Source organism: Drosophila subpulchrella, chromosome 3L, assembly GCF_014743375.2.
Source record: "Drosophila subpulchrella strain 33 F10 #4 breed RU33 chromosome 3L, RU_Dsub_v1.1 Primary Assembly, whole genome shotgun sequence".
NCBI lineage: Eukaryota > Metazoa > Arthropoda > Insecta > Diptera > Drosophilidae > Drosophila > Drosophila subpulchrella.
In genome coordinates this window covers 21,288,640-21,315,735 of record NC_050612.1, presented here as the reverse complement: position 1 = coordinate 21,315,735, position 27,096 = coordinate 21,288,640, and the positions used below count along the sequence as shown (strand labels likewise).

Below are 27,096 nucleotides of genomic sequence, written 5' to 3'. Positions count from 1 at the left end.
GCTCATCAGAACATAACTAAATAACTTAATAGCAATAAGTACGTAAATCCTAGCTTGAGAACTCAAACTACTCAATTTCCGCTGTGTCTGTGAATACGACTCGATATCGAAAACGACTCTGATTCGAGTTAACATCACTCAAACCGCGGCTCACACAGACAGGGGTTTCCTCTCAAAGCCGCTCTTGCGAGACTCGATTCCGGCTCTCGCGCGCTCTCTCTGCCGGGGGATGAGTGCTCGGGTGTATCAACCGTTAGAGAGAATCGGAATCGTCTTCTTCCTCACACACACAATCGCACTGCAGCGGGGTTCGAGTTTGTCGCTTTTGCAGTCTTTTGTTTTTGTTTCGGTTTCTGTTACTGCTTCTTCGACCAGTTTGTAGTTTTTGTTTATAGTAGTATCATCTCCGCGGCGAGATGTTGTTGCTGCTGTTGTTGGTATTTCTCTGGTAGCCGAAGTCTCGACTCAGTTTGCTACCGAGCGTCCGTCGGATGATATTGCAAAGCATCTGAGTCGCCGAGTCGCAGAGGTCTGAGCACTTTGCAGAACTGCTTAACATCAGTCTTTAGTGATAGCTCGCGCTTCTTGCTCGCACGCTCGATCGCACGTCGCCGTCGTCGTTGCGTCGTCTTACGTCCCAGGGGTTACGTTGTTATTGACCGCCGCTAAAATCAGCACATGCAAATTGAGCTGAAAAAAGCCCGTAATCTAATGGAATAAATTTAAATAATAATCTACAAGTAATACGGAGGAAAAACAAAGAGTTACGCCCGTCTTAGTTCACTTTAAAAAGCGTTACAAAGCGGCAAACGAAAGCGGAAAATAAAGAAATACAGGGCAAGTGCGCGTGCGCAGCCAGGAGTGCCTCACACAAAGGTGTGGTCACTCTGTTATAAAAATCTCATAGCAAAAATAGAGGAAAGATCAAAAATAACACATATAAAGTCATACAAAAATCTCTATTTAAAAATAAAAAATAAAGATAAAACCACAAACTTTTTATTTAAGTATTAAAGAGTTCGTAAAGCCTTTTTAAAGTAGCCTACATGTGATATATACCACGCAAAAAAAAAAAAACAAAAACACATACTCAAATACTCAAAAGATATACATATATATTAAACATGCTTCACGCTCGCCTAAAGTTCTAAAAGTCAAGTGCAGTTTGAGCAAAAACAGCAACAACTCTATACGCTCAAGTGACGTTTTATTGGCGCAAGGTGAACGAAAAAATACTAGCAAGCCAAACCAAAAACAACAACGGAAAATACACGAAAATACACAAAACCTTAAATGGAAAGTTCACAATGTTAGGAAAGGCAAACCCTAAGTGCGCAACAAAATAGAAACACTAAGCAAATAAATTGGATTAACTTGATCGGCTGATCAGCCAGTAAAAGCAGGTGAGTTCAAAGGTTTCAAGGGGTCCAGATTTATCGAAGAAACGGAACGAACGTTTCGGCGTTTCTTGAGACACATCCATCATGCGAACATAAAACTGGGGATAGAGATGGGGATCGGAGTTGGAGAGATGGAGATGGGGAACATGTGAATTTCATTAACGAATAGAATTCATAAAACAAAAAAATCAAAAGGAAGATGGCGATGCCAGATAACGCTTGACAATCCGACTAAATGACGAACTGTCTACGACGCTCGGGGTTTGTATGATTTAATTATACAAACCATATACACACTCCCCTATATGACACTTATACGACAGTCGGGTAGAAGCCGTAGCCCAAGCTCTACAGTTTGGTGAGAAAGTTTTCACTCGTCGATCTTTGTTGACCAGTGCACTTTTTAGTGTGGCCATAAAACATGGCTAGATCAACAACAACAAAAGCAAGGGCAGGGCAAATAAACTTTACGACTATATAACAGAATCAATGTAAGTCAAGTGCGAGCGGGACGGCTGCCCAGATATAGTCGCCGCACATGTTTGCTTTATAATGCAAATAGCGTGTAAAGCCTTATTTGCCAGAATATTTGTTACAAAAATTCGAAAACCCAGGCCAGATCCATGGGAATGGCACTAACTGCGGCACTGAAAGAAATGATTGCTTTCATCAATAGAGGGATTATATAGACAGTGGGATTTAGCTGCAGTCGGTCTGATCTACTAAGATCGTAAAGTCATTTTGAGAATTCAACTTGATATGATAGGTCTTTTAAAAAGAATAGTTGACCTCGTAAATTAAAAAATGAATATGAATATTATGGCATTTAATAGAAACTCACACAAACTATTCACATTTTCCAAATCTATTGAAGCACCCATTCCAATGCATTTTTTTTTCCAGTGCATTTTGCCCTGACTCGCTTGCAGGCAAATGAAGAATCTAACTTGGATTGCTTTTGCATGTGTCGCAAATATTGACAGACCCCATATACTCGTACTTACGGCAAGTGCCTTGTAAGTTTGCTGTGTTCTACAAGTCGCAGAGTGTGCACTTATTCTAGTTAGCTAGGGCAATCTACTTCACAGGTTGGTTTTGCTGGCACCTTTCAAGATCACAGCCCAAGCCTTTTTCCTGACTCCGCATCTGAGTCCCAGATCACTCGAAAAAAACTCAATCTATGATAACGAAAAATTTTTAAAAGCTTAAAGTTGCCTTTGGAAAAATATTCTTTTTAATTCCTATCTCAGGGTTATACATTACTTTTACTAGGCAACTATGCAACCTGCAACCTGAAATTTAATGTATGATACATCTCACTATTATAATTAATGTGACAAACATTCAAGCTATGTAGAAACATACATTTTCTATTAAGAAATAAATTAGATAGAGATTCGTAATATAAAAACCTGAAGGTATGTGTTTATGTCTTACCATTGTAATCAAATTTAAGAGACACAAATTGCAGCAATGGTTTTTGCAAAGTAGTTTTTATTGCATTACTGTTTCCCAAAACATATCCCTTTTGTTGCGGCTTTTTTGAGAGTGTACCTGGACGGATGACTGACATAAGTTGGCAGGGAAATTAACACATCAAGGTCGTGTGCTGACTTGAACATCCTTAAGGGGTCCGCGGCCGGAAAAGCACAATCGCGCGGAAGGAGAGCAGAGCAGAGGGACAAAGTGTGAAAGTATTTAGTACGAGAGCGTTAACAGCGGCAGCAAAACAAGCTTACAAAATATCAAATGCAAATGTGGCAAGCAGGCCGCAAGACTTTGAGACGGACGGCGAGCAGCAAACACCTGTTGTCAGTTAACATGCCACCTCGTTTCGAGAAGGGGCAGTGGGGATCCGACCTGGCCGAGTCCTCTGCCCAGGAGTGGGTCTGAATGTGCAGGGTGACTCACGGCGCTACAGAGTCGTTCTGGGGGTTCTCGAGGCTCTTGGTTCTTGGTTCTTGGGGTTCTGCTGGTTCTCGCTGATGTGAGGCAGCTGATTGTCTTCGTCGGTCGTTTTGAGGTGCAGCTAAGCAGCTCACTTCCCCAGCATTTGCATCGCAGTAAATATCGATATTGTTATGGGTATTATTATTATTAGTATTATTATTATTAGCTGGCAGCGTTCACTTGGCTAAATGTCAGAATGCCAAGCTGATTTGGAGCGAATCTTCAATCAGTTTAAGGCGAGCACTCGATAAAATGTGTGCCGATCAAGTATCAGTTCAAATTATGGTTATTACGGAAAATAAACGGCAGAAAAAATTAAAATCTTAGTCTTAAAAATGTTAACAAACATAAAATATGTGTATGTATATATATTGTAAAATCATTACAAGAATTCCAATTGGTCCTAAAAAGTATTAGTACTACTTGAACATATAAGGAAGTTGAGCCAGTAACATTTTAATTTAGATAATAGGAACAAATACTTCAATCGAATAAAACGTTAAAAATTATTTTAACGGAGGTTTAATATATTCATTTTTGTGACGATGTTCAACAATACTTTGATATAATAAATAAGAAATATGAAATGCAATAATCTAAACTCCCAATTTTCCATTTTCCTTGCAGCCCCGTGAGTTGAGCCCTTCGAGCTCAGCGAACCCAGATTACCATAATGATGAACCAGGATAATCCATATGCGGTAAGCGATCTCATATATAAATATATTTTATTATAAGATCAAACAACTCGAAAAAAATAAACAGAATAATAAATATTTTACGAGCTAAATATTGAGCAAAGTCATAAATAGTTTACGACTTTAATAATTTATATATGCGACAAGAGAGCAAGACAATTTGAGCGATGAAAATCTGTCCGTATTGATAAGATATGTATGATATGGCCCCAAAAACATCAGCAAATCAAAGCGCTTCCGCATTTTCGGATCTGGGCGCAAAATGAATTTATGAATTATGGGGTTTGGGGTTTGGGGGCATGCATAATTGCCCAACAACAATAAAAGCGACCAGTTTACACAAAAATCTAACAACGGCTAACAACGGCGAAAATATTTAAATGATGTCATAATTTTAATAGGAGAAAAAAACTCATAATAATCATAATACAAATCCGAACTACGTTAAGTATTTCCAGCATACGCGATTCACCTGTCCGGTCTTTTGTCTTGGGCACCGGCTTGAAATTAATGCAGATCAATTAGTTAATGCTAAGCGAATTGCGTCGTCTCTCGAGACTCGAGCAATCCACATGCATAATTTAAGGCTCATTGTCTAGGAGGGCAGCTCGAAAAATATGGGCAAGAGAGAGAAGGCGAAGAAAACACCTAAGTTGCTGCTAACATGGCACTAAATGTCAATATTTGAATATTAAATTTTATTTAAGTGCGTTTTTTATGATTTTAAGCTGATTTTCGTTTAGTCGATCAGTCGAATGCCGGCAACGAAGCATCTCCAATGGCAGAAGATGGCTAAACCAAAGCCAGCCAAAAACATAAACTAACTTGGAGATCTCACAGCCCAAAGAGGCGGTCCCGACGTAGTGTTAATTAGTTGAAATGTGAGACGATAAACTAAATGTTTGATTAAAATGAAGGCAACAACAGCGGCTCGAATTTGGGCCACTTTTGAAAACGACGTCTTCGAGCGGCAAGTTGGTAGCGTTAGCTAATAAATTTATGAATATGAAACTAGCTGGGAACGAGTAAGGAATTCCACTCGATAAGGCTAGGAGATCTGAAAATATTTTCTCAGTCACATTCTTGGTTTTCGTAAAGAATATGACTTAAATGCATATCGAATTTCAGATATTTGGAGTGAATATTAGGAAACCATTAAAATAAATTTTAATCCGCGTATAGCTAATATGCAAAAACTAAAAACCAAGCGAATGCTAAAAATATCTGCTTTATGAATACCCATAATTATTTATGCATATTAGAAACCAATGAAAATAAACTCCAATATTTAATGCACCCAAGATAACGACGTATCAAGTTACTATTGCTGGGATGAGAAAGATCTTAAACAGCTTTAATTAAATTTGAATTTTATTAGAGCACTTAATAAAACAAAATTAGCAGCTGATGTCAGTACTTAAGTTTTTGAATGTCAGCTAAAGCTAAAGGTCCAGTATGTATCTATAGAAAATGTATTTTAATATTTTCAAAGGAATTTTCATTTGCTTGCAACGATGCGATTCTCATAAAAAATCACCAAATATTTCCACTAATGCAACCTTAAAGCTCAACGCTCCATGAGAAAGACACACAAATCTGCATTAGCTGACCATAAATGTTCGAACGTTTTAATGTTCTTGCAACATCTCCATATTGCCACGACCTTCGATACAATCACGCCTTCGAAATCCCGTTGATGACACGACGCTTCGGAAAAAGAAAACTAATTTCCACGGGCTGGTTTGGAGGGCGGGCCGGGTGAAAATGCATTACAATGTTATGATGTATGTGAGAGAAGCTCACTTGACTCCGGGAACGAGGCTCGGTTCCCATCCTCATCCTACAGCCTCCTCATGGCGGCTATTTTCCATCTGCAGCCTGAGTTTTGGGGCACACGCATCTGGGGGCTTTGGCAAATCTTTTCTATTTGCATTGGCAGCAGATGAAGAGGCTGCTGCCACCGCTGCTGACCATTTTGGTCATAAACATTTGCGTAATGGATTTTTTTCATATTTTCGTGTGTGTCGTTCTCCTTTGCGGCTGCCAGCGGGCTAACAAACACACAAAGTAAATTAATTACGAGCCATGCCAAAGTGCATATTTCCACGTTGGAGAATTCTTTCAGCGGCAGCAAATAAGCAGAAGCCGAAGCTGGGAGAAAAATTAGTTATAAATGCCCAAAAACTAAATAAGAAAAAAACAGAAGCAGCAGGCAAATTAGCAAAGGCCCAAAAACTTACACACACCGAAATGTAATTACTGCACTTACCCGGACGCTTGTGGCTTTGTTGCAATTTTCGTGGTCGGAAAAGCAGTCGGCTGGCGGTGTAGAAGACAACATGCTCAGCGGCCTCATATGTGTAGGCCATTTTTCACATGCGTAGCCAGTTTGGAAGCGAAAAACCAAAGCGAACACGGTTTGAGGACGATGAGATGAGAAGCTGTAAAAGTTGTCCGGCGTCGGCATCTCCTTCTCCTACTTGTTTTACCTCATCCACATCCTCGCCTGCCGCGGAGTCTGTTTTTTTCGGAGTGTGTATGTACATGTTGCGGTTGATAACTCAATTAGAATGTTAAATTTATGTTCGCAACAAGAAATTAACTTGCAATTAGAAAATGCCTGACTTGCAGCGCAAAACGTAACGAAACGAAAGACTTAGGACACGAACTTGGCAGGCAGGAGTCGATGGGTTGCAAGGGGAATTGGCCATACCCTTCCGGAAAATTGTGCTTATTAGGATACAAGCAAAGTTATATATTATCGAATAACTTAGGAAGTGGAACAAAATTTAGGTGAACTTTTTTTTAGAAAGATATGTGGAAATAAGCTTGAACTTCAATTTAATTTCGACCATTTACCTTACCATATCTTAGATTGGTTTGAAATTGTAGTATTAATTTGCTTATTAGAGTTTATTTTTATAAATAATATTAAAATCACAAGTTTATTTTCTTGCCCTAATTATTATTCCCTTTATTAAAAATCTTCACATTTAAATTGAAACCTCAATTTCGATATATAAAATCCAAATCAAGTTCAAATATGATACTACCCTGGCTTAGTAATTATTCCAACCGCAATACAAATTGAAACAATTTAGCAAACGAAACTGAAGGCAGACACATAGATTCGTATAATTGCCAGAGCAAGTTGTAGGGCAGCATAATGGAAGCGTGGAGAGGCCAGGCCAAGACTTTGGACAAGTCTATTGCCATGGTTTTTGGCCGAAAACTAATGATGATGATGCACTGCACGCATTTGCACTATTTATAATTCGTGAGCCGACGAGGAGAAGGCGGAGGATTGAGTGCCAAAAGATCAATGATCAATCCTGGACTTGATGACTCTACTAGACGGCCGGTGAGGAGGGCCTTAGAATCGGCATGAGTTGCCTGGCAGACAACTTCATTTGTTTGCAGATACATTTCACTGGGATGGATGGAACAGATGGCTTCATGTGGCGGAGGTGCCTTTTGGCACAACTTTGATTTGGTGGGCCGTACATGTGTAATCAGTTTTCGGAGCGATTTTCTCCCGCAGCCGCCGCTCGATGATTAATGAGCGAAATTAGCCAGTCCAAAGCCCCAAAGCCATGTGAGGGAACATTGCACACTGCACCGGCTGGATGGCAGAAAAGTTCTGCAAAGTTCGTTAGGCTGTTGCCAAATGACTAAGGCAGCGAACTTGAACGAACTGCACACAATTACACCGCTCTTAAAACTGAACTTCCTCCCGAAAAGCGAAAAAGAAACAAATCAAAGGGAAAAAAACACACCAGAGAACCGAAATTGATGCTGACTTTGGCTTCCACCGTATGCATCATGTCATTATATCCGCTAACACAGCCAACTGGATAACCTTGACAAAAATCCTACAGCTGAATGCATTAGTAGTCCAAAAACAGCAAAAACACAGAGAATAGCTGTAGAAGCAGCAACTGGCAGAAACTAACGACTTGCAAATGCGGCCGGTACCAAAACAAAACGCTATTAAACTTCTATTATTTAAGTACTACATTGTGCACTGATACTGAAAGCGAAAACGAAGAAGATCGTCGGTCAGCCGACGATAATGAGACCCCAAAGACTCCGAGTTTCCGAGACTCTACGTAGCTAACAGAGCAGAAATCCCAAAGCGACCGAGTACTGTTTGCAAAATTATGCAATATTATGTAATTATACAGACAATCAGCAAGTGGGAGGGCCAACCAGCCGGCCAGCCAGCCAGCCAGCAACCACAAGGCAAAGGCTTGTGTCTAAGGGGATATGTCTGCTTTTATTGCTCACTCCACGCCGATAGCGCAGAAGGCTGCGGCGCCTGAAAATGTGAAAAAATGTGAAAATGATTGGGGAGCATTATTTTCAAATTAGCGCGTGGCTTAAAGATAAGTTGGGGCAGGGTTGCCCACCCCTTTTCCGACCTCCGATCCACAAGACACCCAAACAATTTCAAGTGCTTTCTGGTTTATGGTTCCTGAAGAAAAAATATTTGAGTGGTTCTGAAATGCTCTTTTTCACTGCTGGAGTTTTGACAAAAATATTATCGCAGTAAAAGGATCCATAGTATTTTTTCTTATAATAATAATACTTCATGCTTTACTTTTGTTTATACTTTGAGGTATCCTTATTAACAAAAACATTTTTTCTAAAGTATACTCTAAAAACGTCATTTCCTGTAGGCAATCTAAAAAATTAATCCCTTAAATGAATAAAACAAAATAATAACAGAGTTTAATAAATTGTAAATAAATAAAAGCATGGAATACCACATTTTTAAAGCCTATATCTTTTATAGGATCTACACATATAGCATATCATTTTAAGTTTTACATTTTAAGATATATATTTTTCTTTGTTTCCTTCTCTATTTTTCTCTCCTTCGACACCTTTGCTCACCCCCTTACATTTTTGTAATATCATTTATATGACTAACCATTTCCAGAAGAGTATTCCCCAAACGACCCACGCGTCTTTGGCTTCTTTCCCGTTTCGCTTTTGCTTTCGTTTTCAAGTTCAACACTTTGCCACCGCACAGAAACTGTTCCAACTGGTTGCCCCGCCACTTTATTACGCTGATAAGTTGGCGCCTAATAACGAGAGTGGATCGAGGGGACCCAGAGGAGTGGGGCCCTTTCCTCAAAGAAGCGTAACAAAATTGTTATAATTTTCGGTTTGTAATCCATAATAAAAAATAATGGTAGAGGCGGAGGTTTTTTTTTCTCGCTGTGGTTTATCTTTCATTTGGCTTAAGGTCAAGGTTGTGCATCGTTTATTGGAGTCAAGTTGGCGTGGTTAAGCGAGCGAGCGCACCGCATAATGAGCTGCCAAATTGTTAGAATTGTTTTCGAGTCAAGGCATTACACATTAAGCCAAGACCCAATCATGAAATTAACAGAAAGCCCCTCTGCCGCTGCCGCTGCCGCCACCGCCAACGACCTCTGCACGATTGTGAGCAAAACAGAAACTAAACAATTTAGCTCGGCAAATTGAATTAAATTTATATAAATTGCATATACTATAGGCAAATAGATACACATATATCGAAGATCATTGCATGCCCGCATGTCCGCTTACATTAGATCTCAGCTTGAATCTCCGGGCTCAGCTTCAGTTTCGATTTTCGATTTCAGTGGCGCAGCGAGCAAATTGTGCCCATTGTTGTATTAGCTGTTTATTTTTAAAGCGCACTCGGCTACTAATAACAAATGCCTTTGTTATTGTTATTTCTATACCATTTTGCGCACACACGTGACGGAGATTCCCCCGCATCTGCGGAATCGGCGGGGGAAGCTGGCATTGAGACGGGATTGGGCAGAAGTCGAAAAGTAAATATCAACAATGCCACTCCAATGATCATTTTTTGCCCAAATCTCTGAGACTCTTCTGTTATTTTTGATTCCCACAAGTCAACGCAGACCGCAAGTTAATTCAATTTTAATTCATCGCCTTTTTAATAGTTTTATGGAAAGTGAAACCCAATTTTTTGTCTAAGGTCTCTGGGAATAACTTGTTTCAATAGAAAGGGAAACTCGTGTTCGCTGTCTGCTTGGGAGGAAAGAAAAGAGATTAAATATTGTTTTATATTTATTTAAGATGATTGAGAAGAACTAGGGTTGTCATACATTTTTGGTCAATAAAATCAGAAGACTTAGGCAGCAAACTTTTTTTCAAAATAAATTTTTTGTTCAGTTGAGAACACCATTTGTCAGTATTTTACTAAGAGAAAAGCAAATAACTTAGGCACCAAATCTATATCCAAAAATTTCTACAAACAATTTCCTTTAAACTTTAAGCACTTCCTAAATTTTCCCCTCGACGATGACTTACAAAACAAAAGACTCGGGCCACAAACCTTTTTCATAAATCACCCGAGTAATTTTTCTACCAAACACTTTTCAACTTGGCTAGCTTTTTGGTGAAATGGTTCCCATAGTGCACTTCTGGCCCCAACCCAAGCAGAAAAAAAACCAAAAAAAAAACAGTCAACCACATAGCACAGGCACAAATTGCTCGTTTCGCAAAAACACAACAGCAGCAGCTACAAAAATAGCAACAACAGGCAGCTGAGGTTACAACAAGTACAAGCTTTTCACTGTGCACTGCTCTTATTTAATTGACTTTTGACTCCCCCGAAATCCACGGGAACAACAACAACAACAACAGGCTGAGGAAAATCAAAGGGGGGAAAAAAACCACTGAGTCAAAGCTTACTCAGATAACAACGAGACAACAAACAAATAAATCGCATACAAAGAAATAGAAGCTTGAACCAACAGAAAGAGAGGAAAAAACAAATAAACAAACAAAAAACGGCGAGGAAAAAATAAAAAGAAAGAATTGTTGGCTCTGCAAGTGCAAATAAAAGGAAAGAAAAAAGGAAAACGGCCAAGAGACGCGGACACATTTACTTATCGCGCCTCTTTTCAACAAGAAACGGTGGCAACTCTGCCACAGCCGCAGCCAGCAACAAAACACATGCAAAATTGCCCGGTGAGTTGCCAGGGCAGGCGGATTGAACCGAAAACTGGCGAAACATCTGAATGCTGCACTGAGAGATATTATGGCTTGATATGTTCAATTGTAAGAATTCACAGCCTTTATTGGTAATATCTAAGTTTAAAGGGGTCTTAGTGTGGCCAGATTGATTACACTTTTAAATACTAATTTTAGTATACGTTAAATACTTCTTTTTATATTTTGGTATATTGTAAAAGATCCGAATTGTTTGTTAGACAAAAGTCTGTAAACACACTTCAATCATTTTCAGTAATGAGAGATACCATCTTGTTTGGTATGTTCTATTGTAAAAATTCACAGCCTTTATTGGTAATATCTACGTTTTTCAGGGCTCTTAATGTGGCCAGATTGATTACACCTTTAAATACTAATTTTAGTATATATTAAATATTTTTTTTTGCCTATTTTGGTATATTGGAATAGTTTCAAATTGTTTGTTAGACAAAATTCTGTAAACACATTTCAATACCTCTCAGTAATTTTTCCTTTCCTATCAAAACAGTATATAAATATAAAGTATACATTTCTCTGCTACTCCTATAACATATCTCAATGTTAGTTGGCTATTAAAAATTGAGATGTTTTCAATCTTAGAAGCTAATTGCATATCCCGGTCGTATTGCAACGAGATAAGCCTGTGTAGTTCTTTAGTATTAGGTTGTAGGGCCTCTTAAAATTTATAAATACTTAAAAAAACCGATTGCCTAATTAAGTCAAAGGGTGGCTCTGTAATTTCTCCCAGTGCCGCCTTTGACCAACTTCTGCTCACTTCTGCCGCTGCCTGCGCCTTCGCCTTTTGCCGGCTTCTAATGATCCAATTCCCACGAGCCGCGACGCCGATGACACTGGCTGCAAGGTAAAGGAGCAGCAGGCAGCATGCAGCAGGCAGCTGGTGCAGACAACCAACCACGACGACAAAGAGGAGCTTCCAATGCAAAAGCCAGAGGAAAAAATAAGAAATAGAAGGTGGAGGTTCGCCTCTTGGCTCCTCGCCTGTTTAAACAACTTTCAAAGTTAATAGTCTGCCCGGCGTCGAGACAGTTTGGCCAAAAAGCCCACCTCACCACCACGGCCACATACCAAACCAGCCCGCAGCCGAGCCACCAAGCCACCAAGCCAAACCAGCAGGAGTCTCGGGCCTCTTCCATGAATCATTTTTCTTGCTGGCAAAGAAAGCGGCTGCCTGCCACCGCCTAAAATCCACCTCCACCCGCTGCATTTGGTGCTTGGTGGGCTGGTGTAAATGTTTTGCAAGTTGGCTGTTATAATTTTGTTCGGCTTTTATGGCCCCACCACACACGGGGAGCGAGATGGCCGAAAGGAGGGCAGTGGGTTGGGGGGAGGCAGAAGGAGAAGGGTGCCCCCCACGTCAGATATGGCGTATACGTAATGTGAAAATGTCTACTAATTAAAATGGAATTTGATTTTGAGGATTCCATGGCTCCTGCAGCGGTCGAAAAGCGTGGGAAGAATTTCAGCCAAGTGACATGATGATTTGATTTCGAGGGGAGAGCGACTGACATTGATTGCATCTAAGAATCTGACGGGAATGTTGGAACCTTATGATCTAGCACACTTTTTGGAGAGCATTAAATATACATATATAATATTATTAAAAATGTAAAACAAAATTTTATATGCACTTAAAATTCCAAATAAGAATTAAATATTTTGATTTTATTCTTTGTAACCGTGTCTCAGCTAACTTGACTATTCAAGGCCAGCTTTTGCCTACAGCTTAGGCTGACAATTTTCAGACAACCAAGTCAGCAATCTATCCATCCAACCATTCATTCGTTCAGCCATTCATGGTGCAATCCATTCATTTTGTCGCATCCTCTATTTGTCGGAATTGTCTGCCTGCCATGCTGAGCATAAGATTTATTTCCAAAGTTTTATCTGCACTTGTTTTTATTTTTATTTTTATTTTGCCATTTTTTTTATCGTGGGCCCCCCTGTTTGATTCGCATACGTCAAGTCGAGTCATTGGCATCTGGTGCAGTTCAAATGCTCATTGAATCGAACAGCAAGCTTTTTATGCCAAATCATGGATAGTAAAAATCACAAAAAGCAACTTAAAATGCAATTTTCCAAGCGCTCACTAATTTGTTAGCCAACTTTTGTGGCCTTTGTGGGATTTGGTTGGCTGTGATTAATTTCGTTGAGCATTTCACCTGCGGCAGCGGCTGTCAGTTGCCCCCAACGATATGAATACACTGGAAGAAACGGCCCGAACAAATACAAGTTTCCTTTGGCAAGCACAGACACACAGATATACATATATATGGCTAATATATGTATGGAGCCAATTCCGTAAAGACGCGCACGCCGAAATGTCAAGTCAAACACTTGTAAGCAACAATTGGCACAAGTTTGTTAGTTCGCCGTTGCCTCGCTTTTGCCTGAGCTAACATTTAAAATTGTAACAAATGCCACAGCGATCGGTGAACGTGTGGCTGGCAGCCAACAACGAGGCAGCAACAACTGCCCCAACAACGACAACAACTAAGACACCAAAGGCAACAATATGGGGGAACTGCAGCAACATTGAGCATTGCATTTGAGTCTCGGAAACAGAAGAAAACCTCGCACATTTTGCACGCATTTGCATAACGAGAAAAATGACTGAGAGATGCTAGAACGATACGGGAATTGTGAATACGCTAACTGTGGGCTGGTACTATTTGTGAGGCAGTTAAATAAAATAGTAATATTTACTATTTGTCACACAAAAATATGGCTCAAATATTAATAATCTAGTAAAGAAAAAATTTATATTTTAGAAAAGTTTAACAGAAATTAAACTTATAACTTAATATTATTATATATTATAAACTTATTAATCTAAATATATTCATAATTATTCATATACTATTCATATATTTATTCATAGGTTATTCATAATTTACATATAAATAATGTGCACATATAATAAAAAAAGGGTTTTAGACAAATATCTTATAGAAATTCAAATTTATTCAAATGTATTCCCTTACTTTATACAAATCTTAAGAAGGAAAAAGTTTTAAAAAATTTAAATATATTAATTTAATTAAGAGGAATTTTACCAGTTATTTAATGGTTTTTTGTAGAAGTGACTAAATTTCCAATATTCAAAGAGAGCACCCCATTCATATTCATAAACGGTGAGAATTTCTTTTCCAACGCACCAAAATTGCTGTGCAAATATTACCATTTCCAATTTCAGCATTGCAAATTGCACTTAAAGTTCTCAGGAAAATGTGTGCCTGTGCCCTCGCCACCCCTCGCCTGACCAGCCCACTTCTCCCACTTGACGTTTTCCTGTCAATTTTTCAGCATAATTTGTACTATTTTTGTCGGAAGATTTCAAATTTTAAGCGGAAATTGCACAAACACTTGGCACATGGGCGCTGAAAGCCGCTCTCTCGTCGGAGACAGAGAAAGAGTAAACAGGGACGCCCGGTGAATACAATTTAAATTTCACATGAGCTCATAAAAATAGTTACAAATTAATTATAATGACAAACAGAGACGAGACCGAGACCAGGAACGCAGGGGCGGCTGCCGGTTTAAGGAGGAGGGGCGGGTCGAGCATTATAAATCCAAACGTTTCCTGCTTGACAGCTTGAAGAGCTTCAGAGCTTCATAGCTTCATAGCCTTATTGCTTCGGAGCTGCAACAGTAACAGAAAAAGACACAGAAACTGACGGCAGTGATGATGCTTCAAGTTACAAACTCTGCTAAGCACTTTTCATCACTGCGATAATCATCATCAGGGGCATGATCATCGTGGCCCATAATTATAGTGTTTGGCTTTGGCTTTTATGTAGCTTAAGACAGCAACAACGACGACAGCGACAGCGACAACGACAACAATTAGCTAAGTACGAAAATCAAAACGAAAGACTTAGGCAACGAACTCGCCCGTCCAGGCGGACGATAAATGATGATGGATTGACTTTCCAGGGGTGTTGAGGTCCAAAAAACGTCGAAAGAAAAGAAGTTCGGAGGGAGTAACTGTGTGAAAGCAGGAGAGAAAATATAAAAACGAAACAAGGGCGTTTTCATTGGCCATTCAGTAATTGTCAAACAAAACGTATATCAATCATCAAATCAAATTGGGTTGAAGGGATTTATTTGAGAAAAGTATCTCAATGGATTTAATAAGGAAATATTCTATAAGGTGTAACTAATTCTTAATAACATTTATTCATTCCTACGAATATAATAAATCACACATTAAGTTAAAGAATCATCTGCTAAAAAAAAATTCTCACTGGCCAAACTATAACAACTGCTAATAATTTCCCCTGGCAAAAGATATTAACAGAAAGATTTCACATGATTGATCACTCCCCTGAGGGGCTTCGAAGGGCTGGCCCCCTGAAAATGTGTGTAAAATTTGTTGTGCGTTATTTTTTTGACAAATTGCCTAAGCATAAAGGCCGCGTGACTAAGCAAAGAGGAGTGCTGGTTCGGGAAAAGCAAAAGAAATGCGTGTGTGCAGCTGAAACTGCCTCAAGTATTTGTAATGCGGCAGAAAAAAGGAGAAGAAAGAAATGAAAGCCAGAAAAAACGTATCAAACATGCGATATAACCATTTTGACAAATTCCGCTCCTCTTTGGCAGATCGACTGGGGAATAAACGAGTTTGCATAGCCAACATGACTCATCCGATTGGCTGGGGTTGAATTGAAATCTGCGACCAGAGCAATCGCCTATTTACCTTGCAGCTGCCTTCAGAAGTTGATCGCACTAGTTGCGAAGAGGAGAGTGTAATCGATTTAGATTAATGCGAATAGAAGTCATTGTATGCAGCTCTGTTCTAGTGAATTGAATATTAAACGGGCTCAATTAAATCCAGTCTGATTAGACACTTCTCTTTGGAAATTAATTCGAAATAAATGGCCTCATCTTTGCTTAATACTTGAAAGCGTTAATTGATTTTTGTTATTTTATAAAAATTCTATCAGTAATTGCCCATCAGTGGTTGCCTGAGGTATTTTGTTAACAAATAATGCAAATATGAGAAGCTACATCGTAACACTAATAAAAAATAACCATTAAATATCGAGCTATCATAAGGTGTTCTTTTAATATCTTCTAATGAGTGGCTATACCGAGGGCCATTAAAATTTACATGGGTGCCTTAGAAATCAGAATATTTTTAGAAAAGACAGCTGCTTTTGTAATACCCGTACCATAGATATTTTCCCACTACTGTTTAAGTCCAGTTTAGGTGCAGTCTTGGCAAATCGAATTTGTTTATACACATTTACCTGCTCATCACTGGCAAACGGGCAACACCAACACACAGAGCCCCAAACGACCGTCTTCAGTGTCGACGAGTCATGAATGTTTATAACAAAAAATATTAAAAAAAATTAAAACGAAAAAGGCGAAAAAAAAACTTAAAAACTAGAACAATTTGCCGCAGCGCACAATGAACAAAGCGAGGCAATTGCTTTGTGCATGATTTCATTTTAATTAAATTATGTTTTTGCCTCTAGCCTGCGCTTTTTTATAATTGCATGCGAATCATGTTGAGAGGGGGGGAGGGTTGGGGATCTGCGATCTGCGCACTAGATGTGCAAATTTGAATTAGTATTAGTACATGCCAGCCAAGGTCAGGCAATTATCATAATTTTTTTGCCTGCCAAAAAGAAGCGAGGGAAGTAAAAAATGAAAATAAGCAGAAACTTTAACCGAGCTCGGACTTGGTCTTAATGGCACTTAGCTCTTAACAGCTTCAGGCGAGGCAAGCCGAGCTCAAAACTGGAGTAAACGTGCCTTAAACGAATTTTAATAATTTTATTTAGTTTTTTTTGCGGTCGCTTCTTTTATTTGCCGGGCTTAATAAGCCATATAACAAAGCATCTTATTATTATACATATACCTAGGTTTTTTCATTGCATCATCGGGGCATGAAAAATTATAAATTCTACTTGCTATTTTTGCTGCGCGTTAAGGTTAACAACCAAACAACATCAAACAACAAACAGAACAGCAATCGCCATAATTAATCACATACACAAAATCAACAGCATCCACTATTATTGTGGATGATGACTGGTAGAGTTTTTGCAGGTATTCATATTTTTTGCCGGCGTCTATTTGTCTTGGATCAACTTGTTGCACTTCTGAGGAACTGGGGGAACTTTTATTTTCGGAAAATACACTGGTCGGCATATGTATTTTGACAAAACAAAAGTTAAATATACTCATAACTTGAATTTACTTCTTGTAAACTATAGGCATCAATGGAAAGGTAATTTAAATGCCGTTTGAATAATACAATACATTTCATAACCCATTCAGTATTTATTGAAAAGGACGAATTTGTGTAAATCAACTTTTAAATTTTTTTTTTAAACTTTTTTCCTCGACTTGAAAACTTAAATTTTTTGATGCAAAAAGTTTCTTCAAACAAAAATAATAGTAACTGCAAAAAGAATTTTTCAAAAATCATTTTATTTATATTTTTTATGATTTTTTGAAGGTGACAATGTCGGAAAAAATTTGTATGAAAAAGAGAAAAATATGGCTCAAATGCATGTTTTTAAGCATTTTCAAAAAATCATAAAAAATATAAGAAAAATGATTTTTGAAAAATTCTTTTTGCAGTTACTATTATTTTTGTTTGAAGAAACTTTTTGCATCAAAAAATTTAAGTTTTCAAGTCGAGGAAAAAAGTTTAAAAAAAAAATTTAAAAGTTGATTTACACAAATTCGTCCTTTTCAATAAATACTGAATGGGTTATGAAATGTATTGTATTATTCAAACGGCATTTAAATTACCTTTCCATTGATGCCTATAGTTTACAAGAAGTAAATTCAAGTTATGAGTATATTTAACTTTTGTTTTGTCAAAATACTTATGCCGACCACTGTATACCAACTAATTAAAATAAATTGGCATTGTGCAGTCGAAAAAGCTCATCAATATTCGCAGCCCATCAATATCCTGAGCTCAGACAAATATTTTGTTAGTCGAGCAAAAAACAAATTGCTTGACAAAGAAAAAGGTTATAAATATTATGTGTATTTAATTAAAATCTTGCAGACGATGTGGTTTTTCAACTGGCACATTTCTCGCTCTCGCAGCAAATTTATAACACTTTCACTTAATGGCCAGGCTAATTGTGACTTTAAATGTTTTTTTTTGGGCAGCGTTGCTTTACGCAAATTATGCAATATAATACAAAGAAATTAAAACAGGTCTGAATGAAGAGGGTTAATTAAGAAGCTTAGACTAAAGAGATTATGAAGGATTATAAATAACTGATGGTAATTATAGGTTAGCCGTTTGCCAAACTAATTATGTGTATAAATATCGATTGATGGTTTTTAAGTATGTTATCGATATAACATCCATTAAAATTAATTCGTAACAAAAATGTCTGGCTATTAATTTAATATTTTACAGCTTAAGGTGCAATGCGGAGGGTAATATTTGTAATATTTTAAATTTTTTTGCAATTATGATGCAATTAAAATTTCAGAACTTTATTTTATACAATGATAAATGGATATGAAAAGTTTCTCAACGAAATCAATTTATCAAGCTGCCCTCTGAAATTTTAAACATTTAATATACGGATTTTTTCATTAGCCAAATTGAGATGAACCCACAAATCAAAGTGCGACACTTGGCTTAAAAACAAACGTGAGACCTAACAAATAGCTCAGGAATACATAGTAAGAGCAGCAGATCTTGGCCCCTTAAAGCCAGTTAATTTCAGAGCCTTGGAAAGAATGTGTCGCTTGTCTGTTGTAAAATAAATGTTTATGGCTTTTTAATATTGCACATTGTCTGCATAAATTTCACGGCGAGGCTCATCTGCAACGTGTTTGGGCCCTGTCTCTACTTCTCTCTCTCTTTCTGGCTGGCTGTGATTTAAAATCAAACTAAATCTGCTGCCAATCCGCAGGTTGTTGAAACTTGAAACTCATAATTTTTAATTTATTTTATGTGATTTTTATTTGTCGATTAATCCCAGGCAGGCCGGCAGGCAGCAACGGCCAGACCCGACGACGCTTTATGAAACCTAAACGTAGGAAATTTATTTCCAACCCAAGTCGAGGGGCTCAGACCCAAAGTCGGGCCGAAAACTCACCTCCAACTCAACACATAACACGAAATCAGATTAGCATGTTTTACAGTCAAACAAGGCACCTACAATAACAACAGCAACAGTAAGTTGGAAAAAAAGGAACCCAGACCTGAACGAACTAAGCCAATTGCCATGGTATTCTTAAGAGACCCCATCCTCGGGGATTTGCTTATTGGACGGGCGAATGAAAAAAGTGAATGTGTTGAGTGCTTTCTCCTACTTTGTAATGTGCCAAATTGTTTGTGGCCCCCAAGAATTATGGCCGAGAATCGCCCGTGGGCCAATTGGTGCCATAAAACATAACAAAAGCCTTCGGAAAAGGTGGCCAACACTTGGCTCGGGGATGAGCCAGATATGAAGTGTATTCGCAGGCCCATTGGCTACCAGTTGGGCAGCCAATTTTCGGTTAGTTTGATATATTTGAAGGCATTTCAATTGGTCTGCGCTCGAAGCACTAGTTTTAATATATTGGATTTCATGCTGAAGTTTGAATGATTAACGGAAAAGGTGTAGGCCGTTACTTAACTGAAAAACCTGTTAGAAAAGCATTAAAATATTTACTAATTTCAATATTTATATTGCTAAAAATACGTGTTTTTAATAGGTTGGTTATTAGCCCGCTCGGTTAAAGTCTATTTTAAGTTTTTACGATAGGGTTAAATTCAGAAAAAATCTATGTAATGGTAAGTTTACACCCGAAGGTGGAGGCTCAAGGTATTAAAAGTAGTTAAAAATGTAATCTGTAGAGGTGTATATTTTTTGAACCAGGGGTAAATAAATTTTTTAACTTTCTAATTTTGTTATAATTAATAAAAATTTAAAATAATTAATTCCATATAAAAAAATTTCCAAAAAACACTAAAAAGTCTCCCACGATCACCTGGTCATGAAAGCACCTTCTCCTTGCCAATTTTACCCCTGTTTGCATGTGCGCGTGTCATCAGAGTTTTTGCTCCAGTTCCAGCTACAAGTGGCAATAAGAAAAACGCAACTCCCTCCAATCCGATCCCCCAGCCCAATTTTCAACCTGCCTATGGAAATCCAAAGGGGGAACCACGGGAACCCAAAAAGCCAACTCCTGGCCGGGCACCCAAACAACAATTGATGGCAATTTGTTGATAAACATTTCGCTCGCAATAAATAAACAAATATTCCCTCAGCTACAAGTTGCGCCTATTTGCGAGGGGGTGAATGGGGGCAAAAAGGAAGGTACAGAGTTTGCCATATAAATGCAAATGCTGCTTGTTTGCTCAGAGTGTGTGTGTGCTCTGAGGCAATTTTTCATTTGATTCCATCTTCATATTTTATTATGGGCCCCAGAAGAGACGCTTGGCCAGTTACACAGCAAGGAAATAATATTACTACTAATATTAGGCCCAAATATAATATTTAAGTAGTATTTTTTTCAGCTTAATAACACATAAAATAAATACTAATTAAAAATTCATAGACTCAGGCTTATTTTTAATAAATAGTATTAGGATAGTCTGATTTTTTCGGGATTTTCTTTCTGTGCAGGGAGTTCATGGTCGGGTTTCGTTGGCCATTTGTTGGGGGCTCCTTTGGGCCCGTTTCCCATTTCCATTTGTCGTCGTTCGTTTCTGGCTTTTCGTTTGTGGCCGTGCTCCTTTTCTTTCGTTGATACCAATTTCGCGATATGACAAACTATGTTTGCATTTTAATTTTTAATGCGTGTGAATTTCGCTGGCGGCTGGTTTTCCAATTCTCTTTGGGGGACTTGAAACGAGATGGAGAGCTCCAGATGCTCGTGTCATGATTTGCTGTAGCTTTTAATTGAAATTTTATGAATTTATTGCCTCACTTTCGGTGCGGTGGGTGGGGAATTGGGTGCCGAGAGGGTTAGAGATCCCGAATCCCCCCCTCAAAAAAATTATTTACAATCCCATTCTCATGTCTTGTGTTCTATTCGTTCCCATTGCAGATGAATCAGACGTGCAAGGTGTGTGGAGAGCCGGCGGCTGGATTCCATTTCGGAGCCTTCACATGCGAGGGTTGCAAGGTGAGTTCGATGTTGGGATTAATTTGAATTCGATTTGATGGACGCAATGATTTTATCTAGTTCGGAATATATTAAGGTCCTTACTCTAGGTAAATGGTATCATAACTCGGTTTCAAGTGGTAGATAACTAACTGTTAAAAGGTTTGATGTAAGCTGAGCTTAACTTAACAGCCATAATTATAAACCCTTATAGACATATATACGAATTGTATCTATTTTGATATATCTATTTATTTAATATTGTTTTTTAAATATCAAATTGTATGCAATTGCCTAATTTGCATTGCTCACATCTTTGACTTCGGCTTGGTTTTCAAAGGGGGCCAATTATAATTTTTTCGCATTTTGGCCACAATGTTTCCGTAGCAACAGACACTTTTGAACAAGCATTCCTCTGCGACCCAAAGTTTTTTATATCAATCGATTCAATCGATTTCAATAAATCGAATTCGCCGCCTTCGTGATGCAAACGCTAAGCAGAAAAAGTTATGAGGCCATTCTCCGCGAAACTGGAATGTTGAGTTCATCATAAAGGAGGGGGAGTAGCGGCAACAAATGGATGCCCCAGGCTAAGGTCAAAGTTAAACAAAGCGCCCCACAAATAATTGATTTAAATACGAATGCTCCTTTAATGGTGGGATGATCATTTTTTGTTCGTTCCGTTTCTTTGCCGACTCGATTCGAGTTCAGTGGAGGGATTTGATTCTGTTATTTATTTATTTATTTTGTTGTTTGATTTTTTCGTCGTTGTCGTTGTTTTTCTGCTTTTTTTTTTGCCCACGCCAAGGAGAAAAGGTCAACTAACGTACAATTTGTGGGTCAGCGTTATTTGATTTGTGCTTGGGCCTCGTTCGCAATGGCGTGGGCCTCGCTTGGCTAATTTAACGCCCACAAGAAGACAAAAAAAATACAAAAAAAAAAAAGAAAAGAGACCCAAGAAAAACAAACAAACAAAAGTGAATCTGCCTTGATGCACAAAATTGCTTGTAAATAGTCGTCCGTCCGTCTGCTTCTTGAAACGAAACTGAAAACTGAAGACCAAGACGCAGAAGAACGGGCCTGAAATCCTCCGTTTCCATTTCCATTTCCGACCCAGTAATCTTGATGCCCAATTAACCTTAAAAGTGGATTTTCGCATTGTTTCTGCTTCTTTTACTGTTTTTGTTTCTGTTTCTGTCTCGGTTCAATTTTGCGCTTCGTCGTCAGCATCACAGCACCGGTGTTTTTTCCATTCAAAAGCTCCACCTACGATCAGAAAACGACGGCAACTAACTTGAATACTGTCAGTTGCACTGAAAGAAATTACACGTGCGTATCTGAAAAAAAATGGATTATTTTTAACCCCTTTACTCAGTCAGCCCATCATAAGGCTTGGTAAATAGGCAGAAATTTCATATATCTGGAAACGTTTTTTTAACTAATTCCAAAAAAAAAATAGAAAAACCTTAAAACGCAACGTTTATGTTTATATTTCATTTGCTTTTCCTTAAAGTCTCCAAATAATTGTATCAAAGAAACCAACATATGTCCAGAATAGTGATAATAAATATGACAAAAAAACTTTAATGTTTCTTTTTAATCCTATTATTAAAAAGGTCCTAAAATAAATTAAAAGAAGAAATATACCAAAGCTTTTTAATTAAATTTTTATTTTTATTCCGTTTCAATTTGAATGAACAGAAAATGTGCATTATCTTTATACAACATCCTAAAGATATGATCTAATTATTTGAATAGGGCATTGCCGATAATAAATTTAAATATAAAGAATGAATATAAAAACAAATCTTTATTTAAGTCATAAAAACAGGAATGAAAAGGTGCTGAAATATTCGGACTAGCTTTTCCCAGTGTATCCATTCAGTCAGTCATTTAGGCAGTCTGTCCCTTTTGGTTGATTGCAAAGCCAGGCAGGCGGGCAGGCCGTGAAGCGTTGGTGATTTACTGCCAACATTGCAACTTGGCATAAGTGTTGCACAGCCATAACCTTTGCAACATGCAGCAGCAACAACAGCCATAGCCAAACAGCAACAGCAGCAACATGTCCCGGGCTTTTTGTTTCTTTCTCAGCTTTTGGCTCTCAGTTTAGCTTTTCATGGCTCCTCCGCATTGAATTAAATTGTTTGTTTGCTTTGTTGCAATTGATTGTGGCTGTGGTGCCCCAGCCAACGGTTAATGCCGGAGGTGTAGGTGGTTGCCGCTTGTGCATGTCGATTCGCCTTATTTCTTCTTTTTTCGGCAGAGCGTTTAAGGAGGTCTGGGTCTCAGCAGCCCCGAACCAGCCGATGAATCATCACAAAAATATAATGAGATATTATTGTCGAGCATTGAAAGCGTTTTATTGAATGACATCATGGGCTGCGATGAAAGAAGTGGCTGAAGAAGCTTGATTTTTATGGAGGTGGAGGGACAATAATTCTGTAGTGGTTTGGACTGAGATATATTAAATAGAGCTTAAAGTAAAAAAGGCAACACATTTTAAGGTTGTTAGTTCTTGATTGTAATCCCCTTTGTTGCTTAAATAAATGTATGGTTATTAGGCCGATTAATTTGAACTACTAATTTATATAACTTAAGGTGGTCCAAAAAATATAACTAAATGGTAATCCTTAAATTTCGAATATTTTTCGTGTGCAAGAAATGTGTTTCAAAACTAAAAAGTTAATTACTCATACGACACGTAAGCCAGTTTGAATTTAGTCCAGAACTGTGATTTCTGAATTTCTTACTTTGTAAGCTTAATGATTTCGTTAAAGCAAAGAAAAAATAAATCTTTAGTTAAAATACTTGCTACCCACATAAAAGTCTTCTTTTGACCACAGGCAACAGTGCGTATGAGTGATAAACTTCTAGACAAATGAGCAGACCTTTAAACGCTATTTAACCTTATAAATTCCAACACTTTTATATACTTCGGTATCTTATTTAAATGTATAGTTTTGACCTTTAAAACTTTCATGAGCCGAAAAATCAATAATATATTTTACATTCATAATAGTTTATTAATAATGTTGATCAAATTATTGATTTTACTAATTCACTTTTTATTATTTCTCCCCCAATCACAGTCCTTCTTCGGCCGATCGTACAACAATCTGTCATCGATCTCGGACTGCAAGAACAACGGCGAGTGCATCATCAACAAGAAGAACCGCACGGCCTGCAAGGCGTGTCGCCTGAAGAAGTGCCTCATGGTGGGCATGTCCAAGAGTGGATCCCGCTACGGTCGCCGCTCCAACTGGTTCAAAATCCACTGTCTGCTCCAGGAGCAGCAGCAGCAGGCGGTGGCCGCGATGACGGCGCACCACAATAGCCAGCAGGCTGGTGGAGGAGGAGCTGGTGGTTCGGGCGGTGGGCCAGGAATGCCCAACGGGGTCAAGGGCATGTCGGGTGTGCCCCCGTCGCCGGCTGCTGCGGCGGCACTTGGAATGCTGGGTCATCCGGGTGGCTATCCAGGTCTCTATGCAGTGGCCAATGCTGGTTCGGTGAGGAGTAAGGAGGAACTCATGATGCTGGGATTGGAGAGCAGCGGGGAATACGGCTCCCATAAACACCCCGTGGTGGCCTCTCCCTCGGTGAGTTCCCCGGATTCCCACAACTCCGATAGCTCCGTGGAGGTGAGTTCAGTGCGGGGCAATCCTCTTCTGCATTTGGGTGGTAAATCCAATTCCGGAGGATCTTCGAGTGGTGCCGATGGCAGTCAGTCGGGCGGAGGTGGAGGAGGAGTGGTGCCCGGAAGGCCACCACCGATGCGAAAGGACTTGTCGCCCTTCCTGCCGCTACCCTTTCCGGGTCTCACTTCCATGCCCGTGATGCCACCACCTGCGTTCCTGCCCCCCTCGCACCTGCTCTTCCCCGGCTACCATCCCGCCCTGTACTCGCACCACCAGGGTCTGCTGAAACCCACGCCGGAGCAGCAACAAGCCGCGGTGGCTGCGGCGGCGGTGCAGCACCTGTTCAACTCCAGTGGTGCTGGCCAGCGATTCGCACCAGGAACTTCACCATTCGTCAACCACCAGCAGCACCACAAGGAAGACGATCAGCCCGCACCGCCCAGAAGTCCCAGTAACCACACGAACAACAACCACCTCTTGACGAACGGTGGGGCAGCCGATGAACTGACCAAACGGTTTTACTTGGATGCCGTGCTCAAGTCCCAGCAACAAAGTCCACCGCCGACTACAAAACTACCGCCACACTCGAAACAGGATTACTCAATTTCAGCTCTGGTCACACCGAATTCGGAAAGTGGAAGGGAAAGGGTGAAGAGCAGGCAGAGTAATGGCCAAAACGACGATGATGACGTGGCGAGGGTGGAGGAGATCATCGATGGTGCCGAGGATGATGAAGAGGAGGAGGATCTGGTGGTCTCCATGACACCTCCTCACTCACCCGCTCAACAAGAGGCGGAAACCCCAGCCGAAGAGCGGCCAAATCCCAGTCCCGGCCAAGATAATCCCATTGATCTGAGCATGAAGACCACTGGAAGTTCCCTGAGCAGCAAGAGTAGTAGCCCCGAAATCGAATCGGGTGAGCCCGAGATCTCCAGCGATATAGAGAAAAATGATACAGAAGACGATGAGGATGAGGAGGATCTGAAAGTAACGCCAGACGAAGAGGTATCCGATCAAGAGGCGGAGGATCGAGAAGAGGAGGACAACAGTACCACGGAGACAGTGAAGACCAGCATTGAAAAGAGCCACAATAACAACAACAGTATCAGCAACAACAATAACAATAATAATAATAATAATAGTATCCTAAGCGACAGCGAGGCCAGTGAGACGATCAAAAGAAAACTGGACGAACTCATAGAAGCCTCCAGTGAGAATGGAAAGCGTCTGAGGTTGGAGGCCCCCGTTAAAGTGGCCACCTCGAATGCCTTGGATCTAACCACTAAGGTTTGAATAAAAAACCAACTGAAAACAAAATGACAGTTATCAGCCACTGAAGATCGATTGAGGCAATAGAAAATTAGCCCCCCGCTAAGACACCACCAAAAATGAAAGAAAAAACTAAGCAAACAAATACAAAATACACGAAACAATAAACGCATGTGAGTTATATAAATAATACGAAACATGAAATGGACTCTTTGGGGGCAGAAAAGTTTGACTCTGATTAACAAGCGCTAAATACGAGTTCGTGCCGTTTTCGTTAGATGTTATCACATCGTTTAAAACAACTAACCAAATTGCCAAAATATGCAAAAGTCGAGCGGCCCCCGACGAGGGATTTGCATATTGGAACCGAAAAGTATAACACAAATGTTATCTTTCGATAATTTATGCAGTGAATTATAAACAAATTTTTCGGTTGCCCACAAAGCGGCAAGAATACAAGTTCAGAAACCTAAAGTTAACACACAACACAGTTAAATATAAATAAATGAAAAGCTAAACAAATGATAAAAGAGAAGAAACTGTAGCAAAATATGCAAAAAGGGCAGCTTATCTGCATCGCGTATGCATAATATCGTAGTGGAATTTGTAATCTCTAAGTTTCGTTTTCTTCTAAGCTATAAACCATATATAAAGTATAATATTAAACGATCTAGCTATTACTTAGACATTTCCAATCCCCCAAGAGTATTTGTTAGTTTAAAAAACATAAATATCGTTCTATAGAAATACCGCTGGTAGACAAATTTTGTGTAATCTCGTTTACTCGTTTTGAGGATCGCCCGAGTTATTAGTCACAATTAGCAAATTTTAAATGTACGAACAATCCATGGATGTAAATGTAAAGCAAAGCGCACAAAGTTGTATAGCAAGTAGCATAAATTATTAATTTTAATGTTGCATAAGTATTTTTCCTTTTCGTGTGATGATTTGGTATGCAAATCAATCGAAATGATGATCAAGAAAATTATTATTGCTGTCACCACAAATAAATACAAATAAATATTTAGATGAA

General features: G+C 39.1%; 1 protein-coding gene across 1 annotated transcript; it reads left to right on the top strand.

The window, feature by feature from the left end:
• Nucleotides 1-541: 541 nt before the first annotated feature.
• LOC119554542 (knirps-related protein) lies at nucleotides 542-27,096 on the top strand. Its single transcript, XM_037865500.1, has 4 exons — nucleotides 542-1,403; nucleotides 3,978-4,050; nucleotides 21,103-21,180; nucleotides 24,249-27,096. The coding sequence occupies exons 2-4, from the start codon at nucleotides 4,024-4,026 to the stop codon at nucleotides 26,085-26,087; spliced, it is 1,944 nt and encodes a 647-aa protein (XP_037721428.1). The 5' UTR covers nucleotides 542-1,403; nucleotides 3,978-4,023; the 3' UTR covers nucleotides 26,088-27,096.

Bases quoted from the DNA above. Each gene is read 5' to 3' on its own strand.
- LOC119554542 (XM_037865500.1), top strand. From the start codon at position 4,024: ATGATGAACCAGGATAATCCATATGCG. The intron at 4,051-21,102 runs GTAAGCGATCTC...TTCCCATTGCAG, and splicing joins ACCAGGATAATCCATATGCG to ATGAATCAGACGTGCAAGGT. The intron at 21,181-24,248 runs GTGAGTTCGATG...CCCCAATCACAG, and splicing joins TCACATGCGAGGGTTGCAAG to TCCTTCTTCGGCCGATCGTA.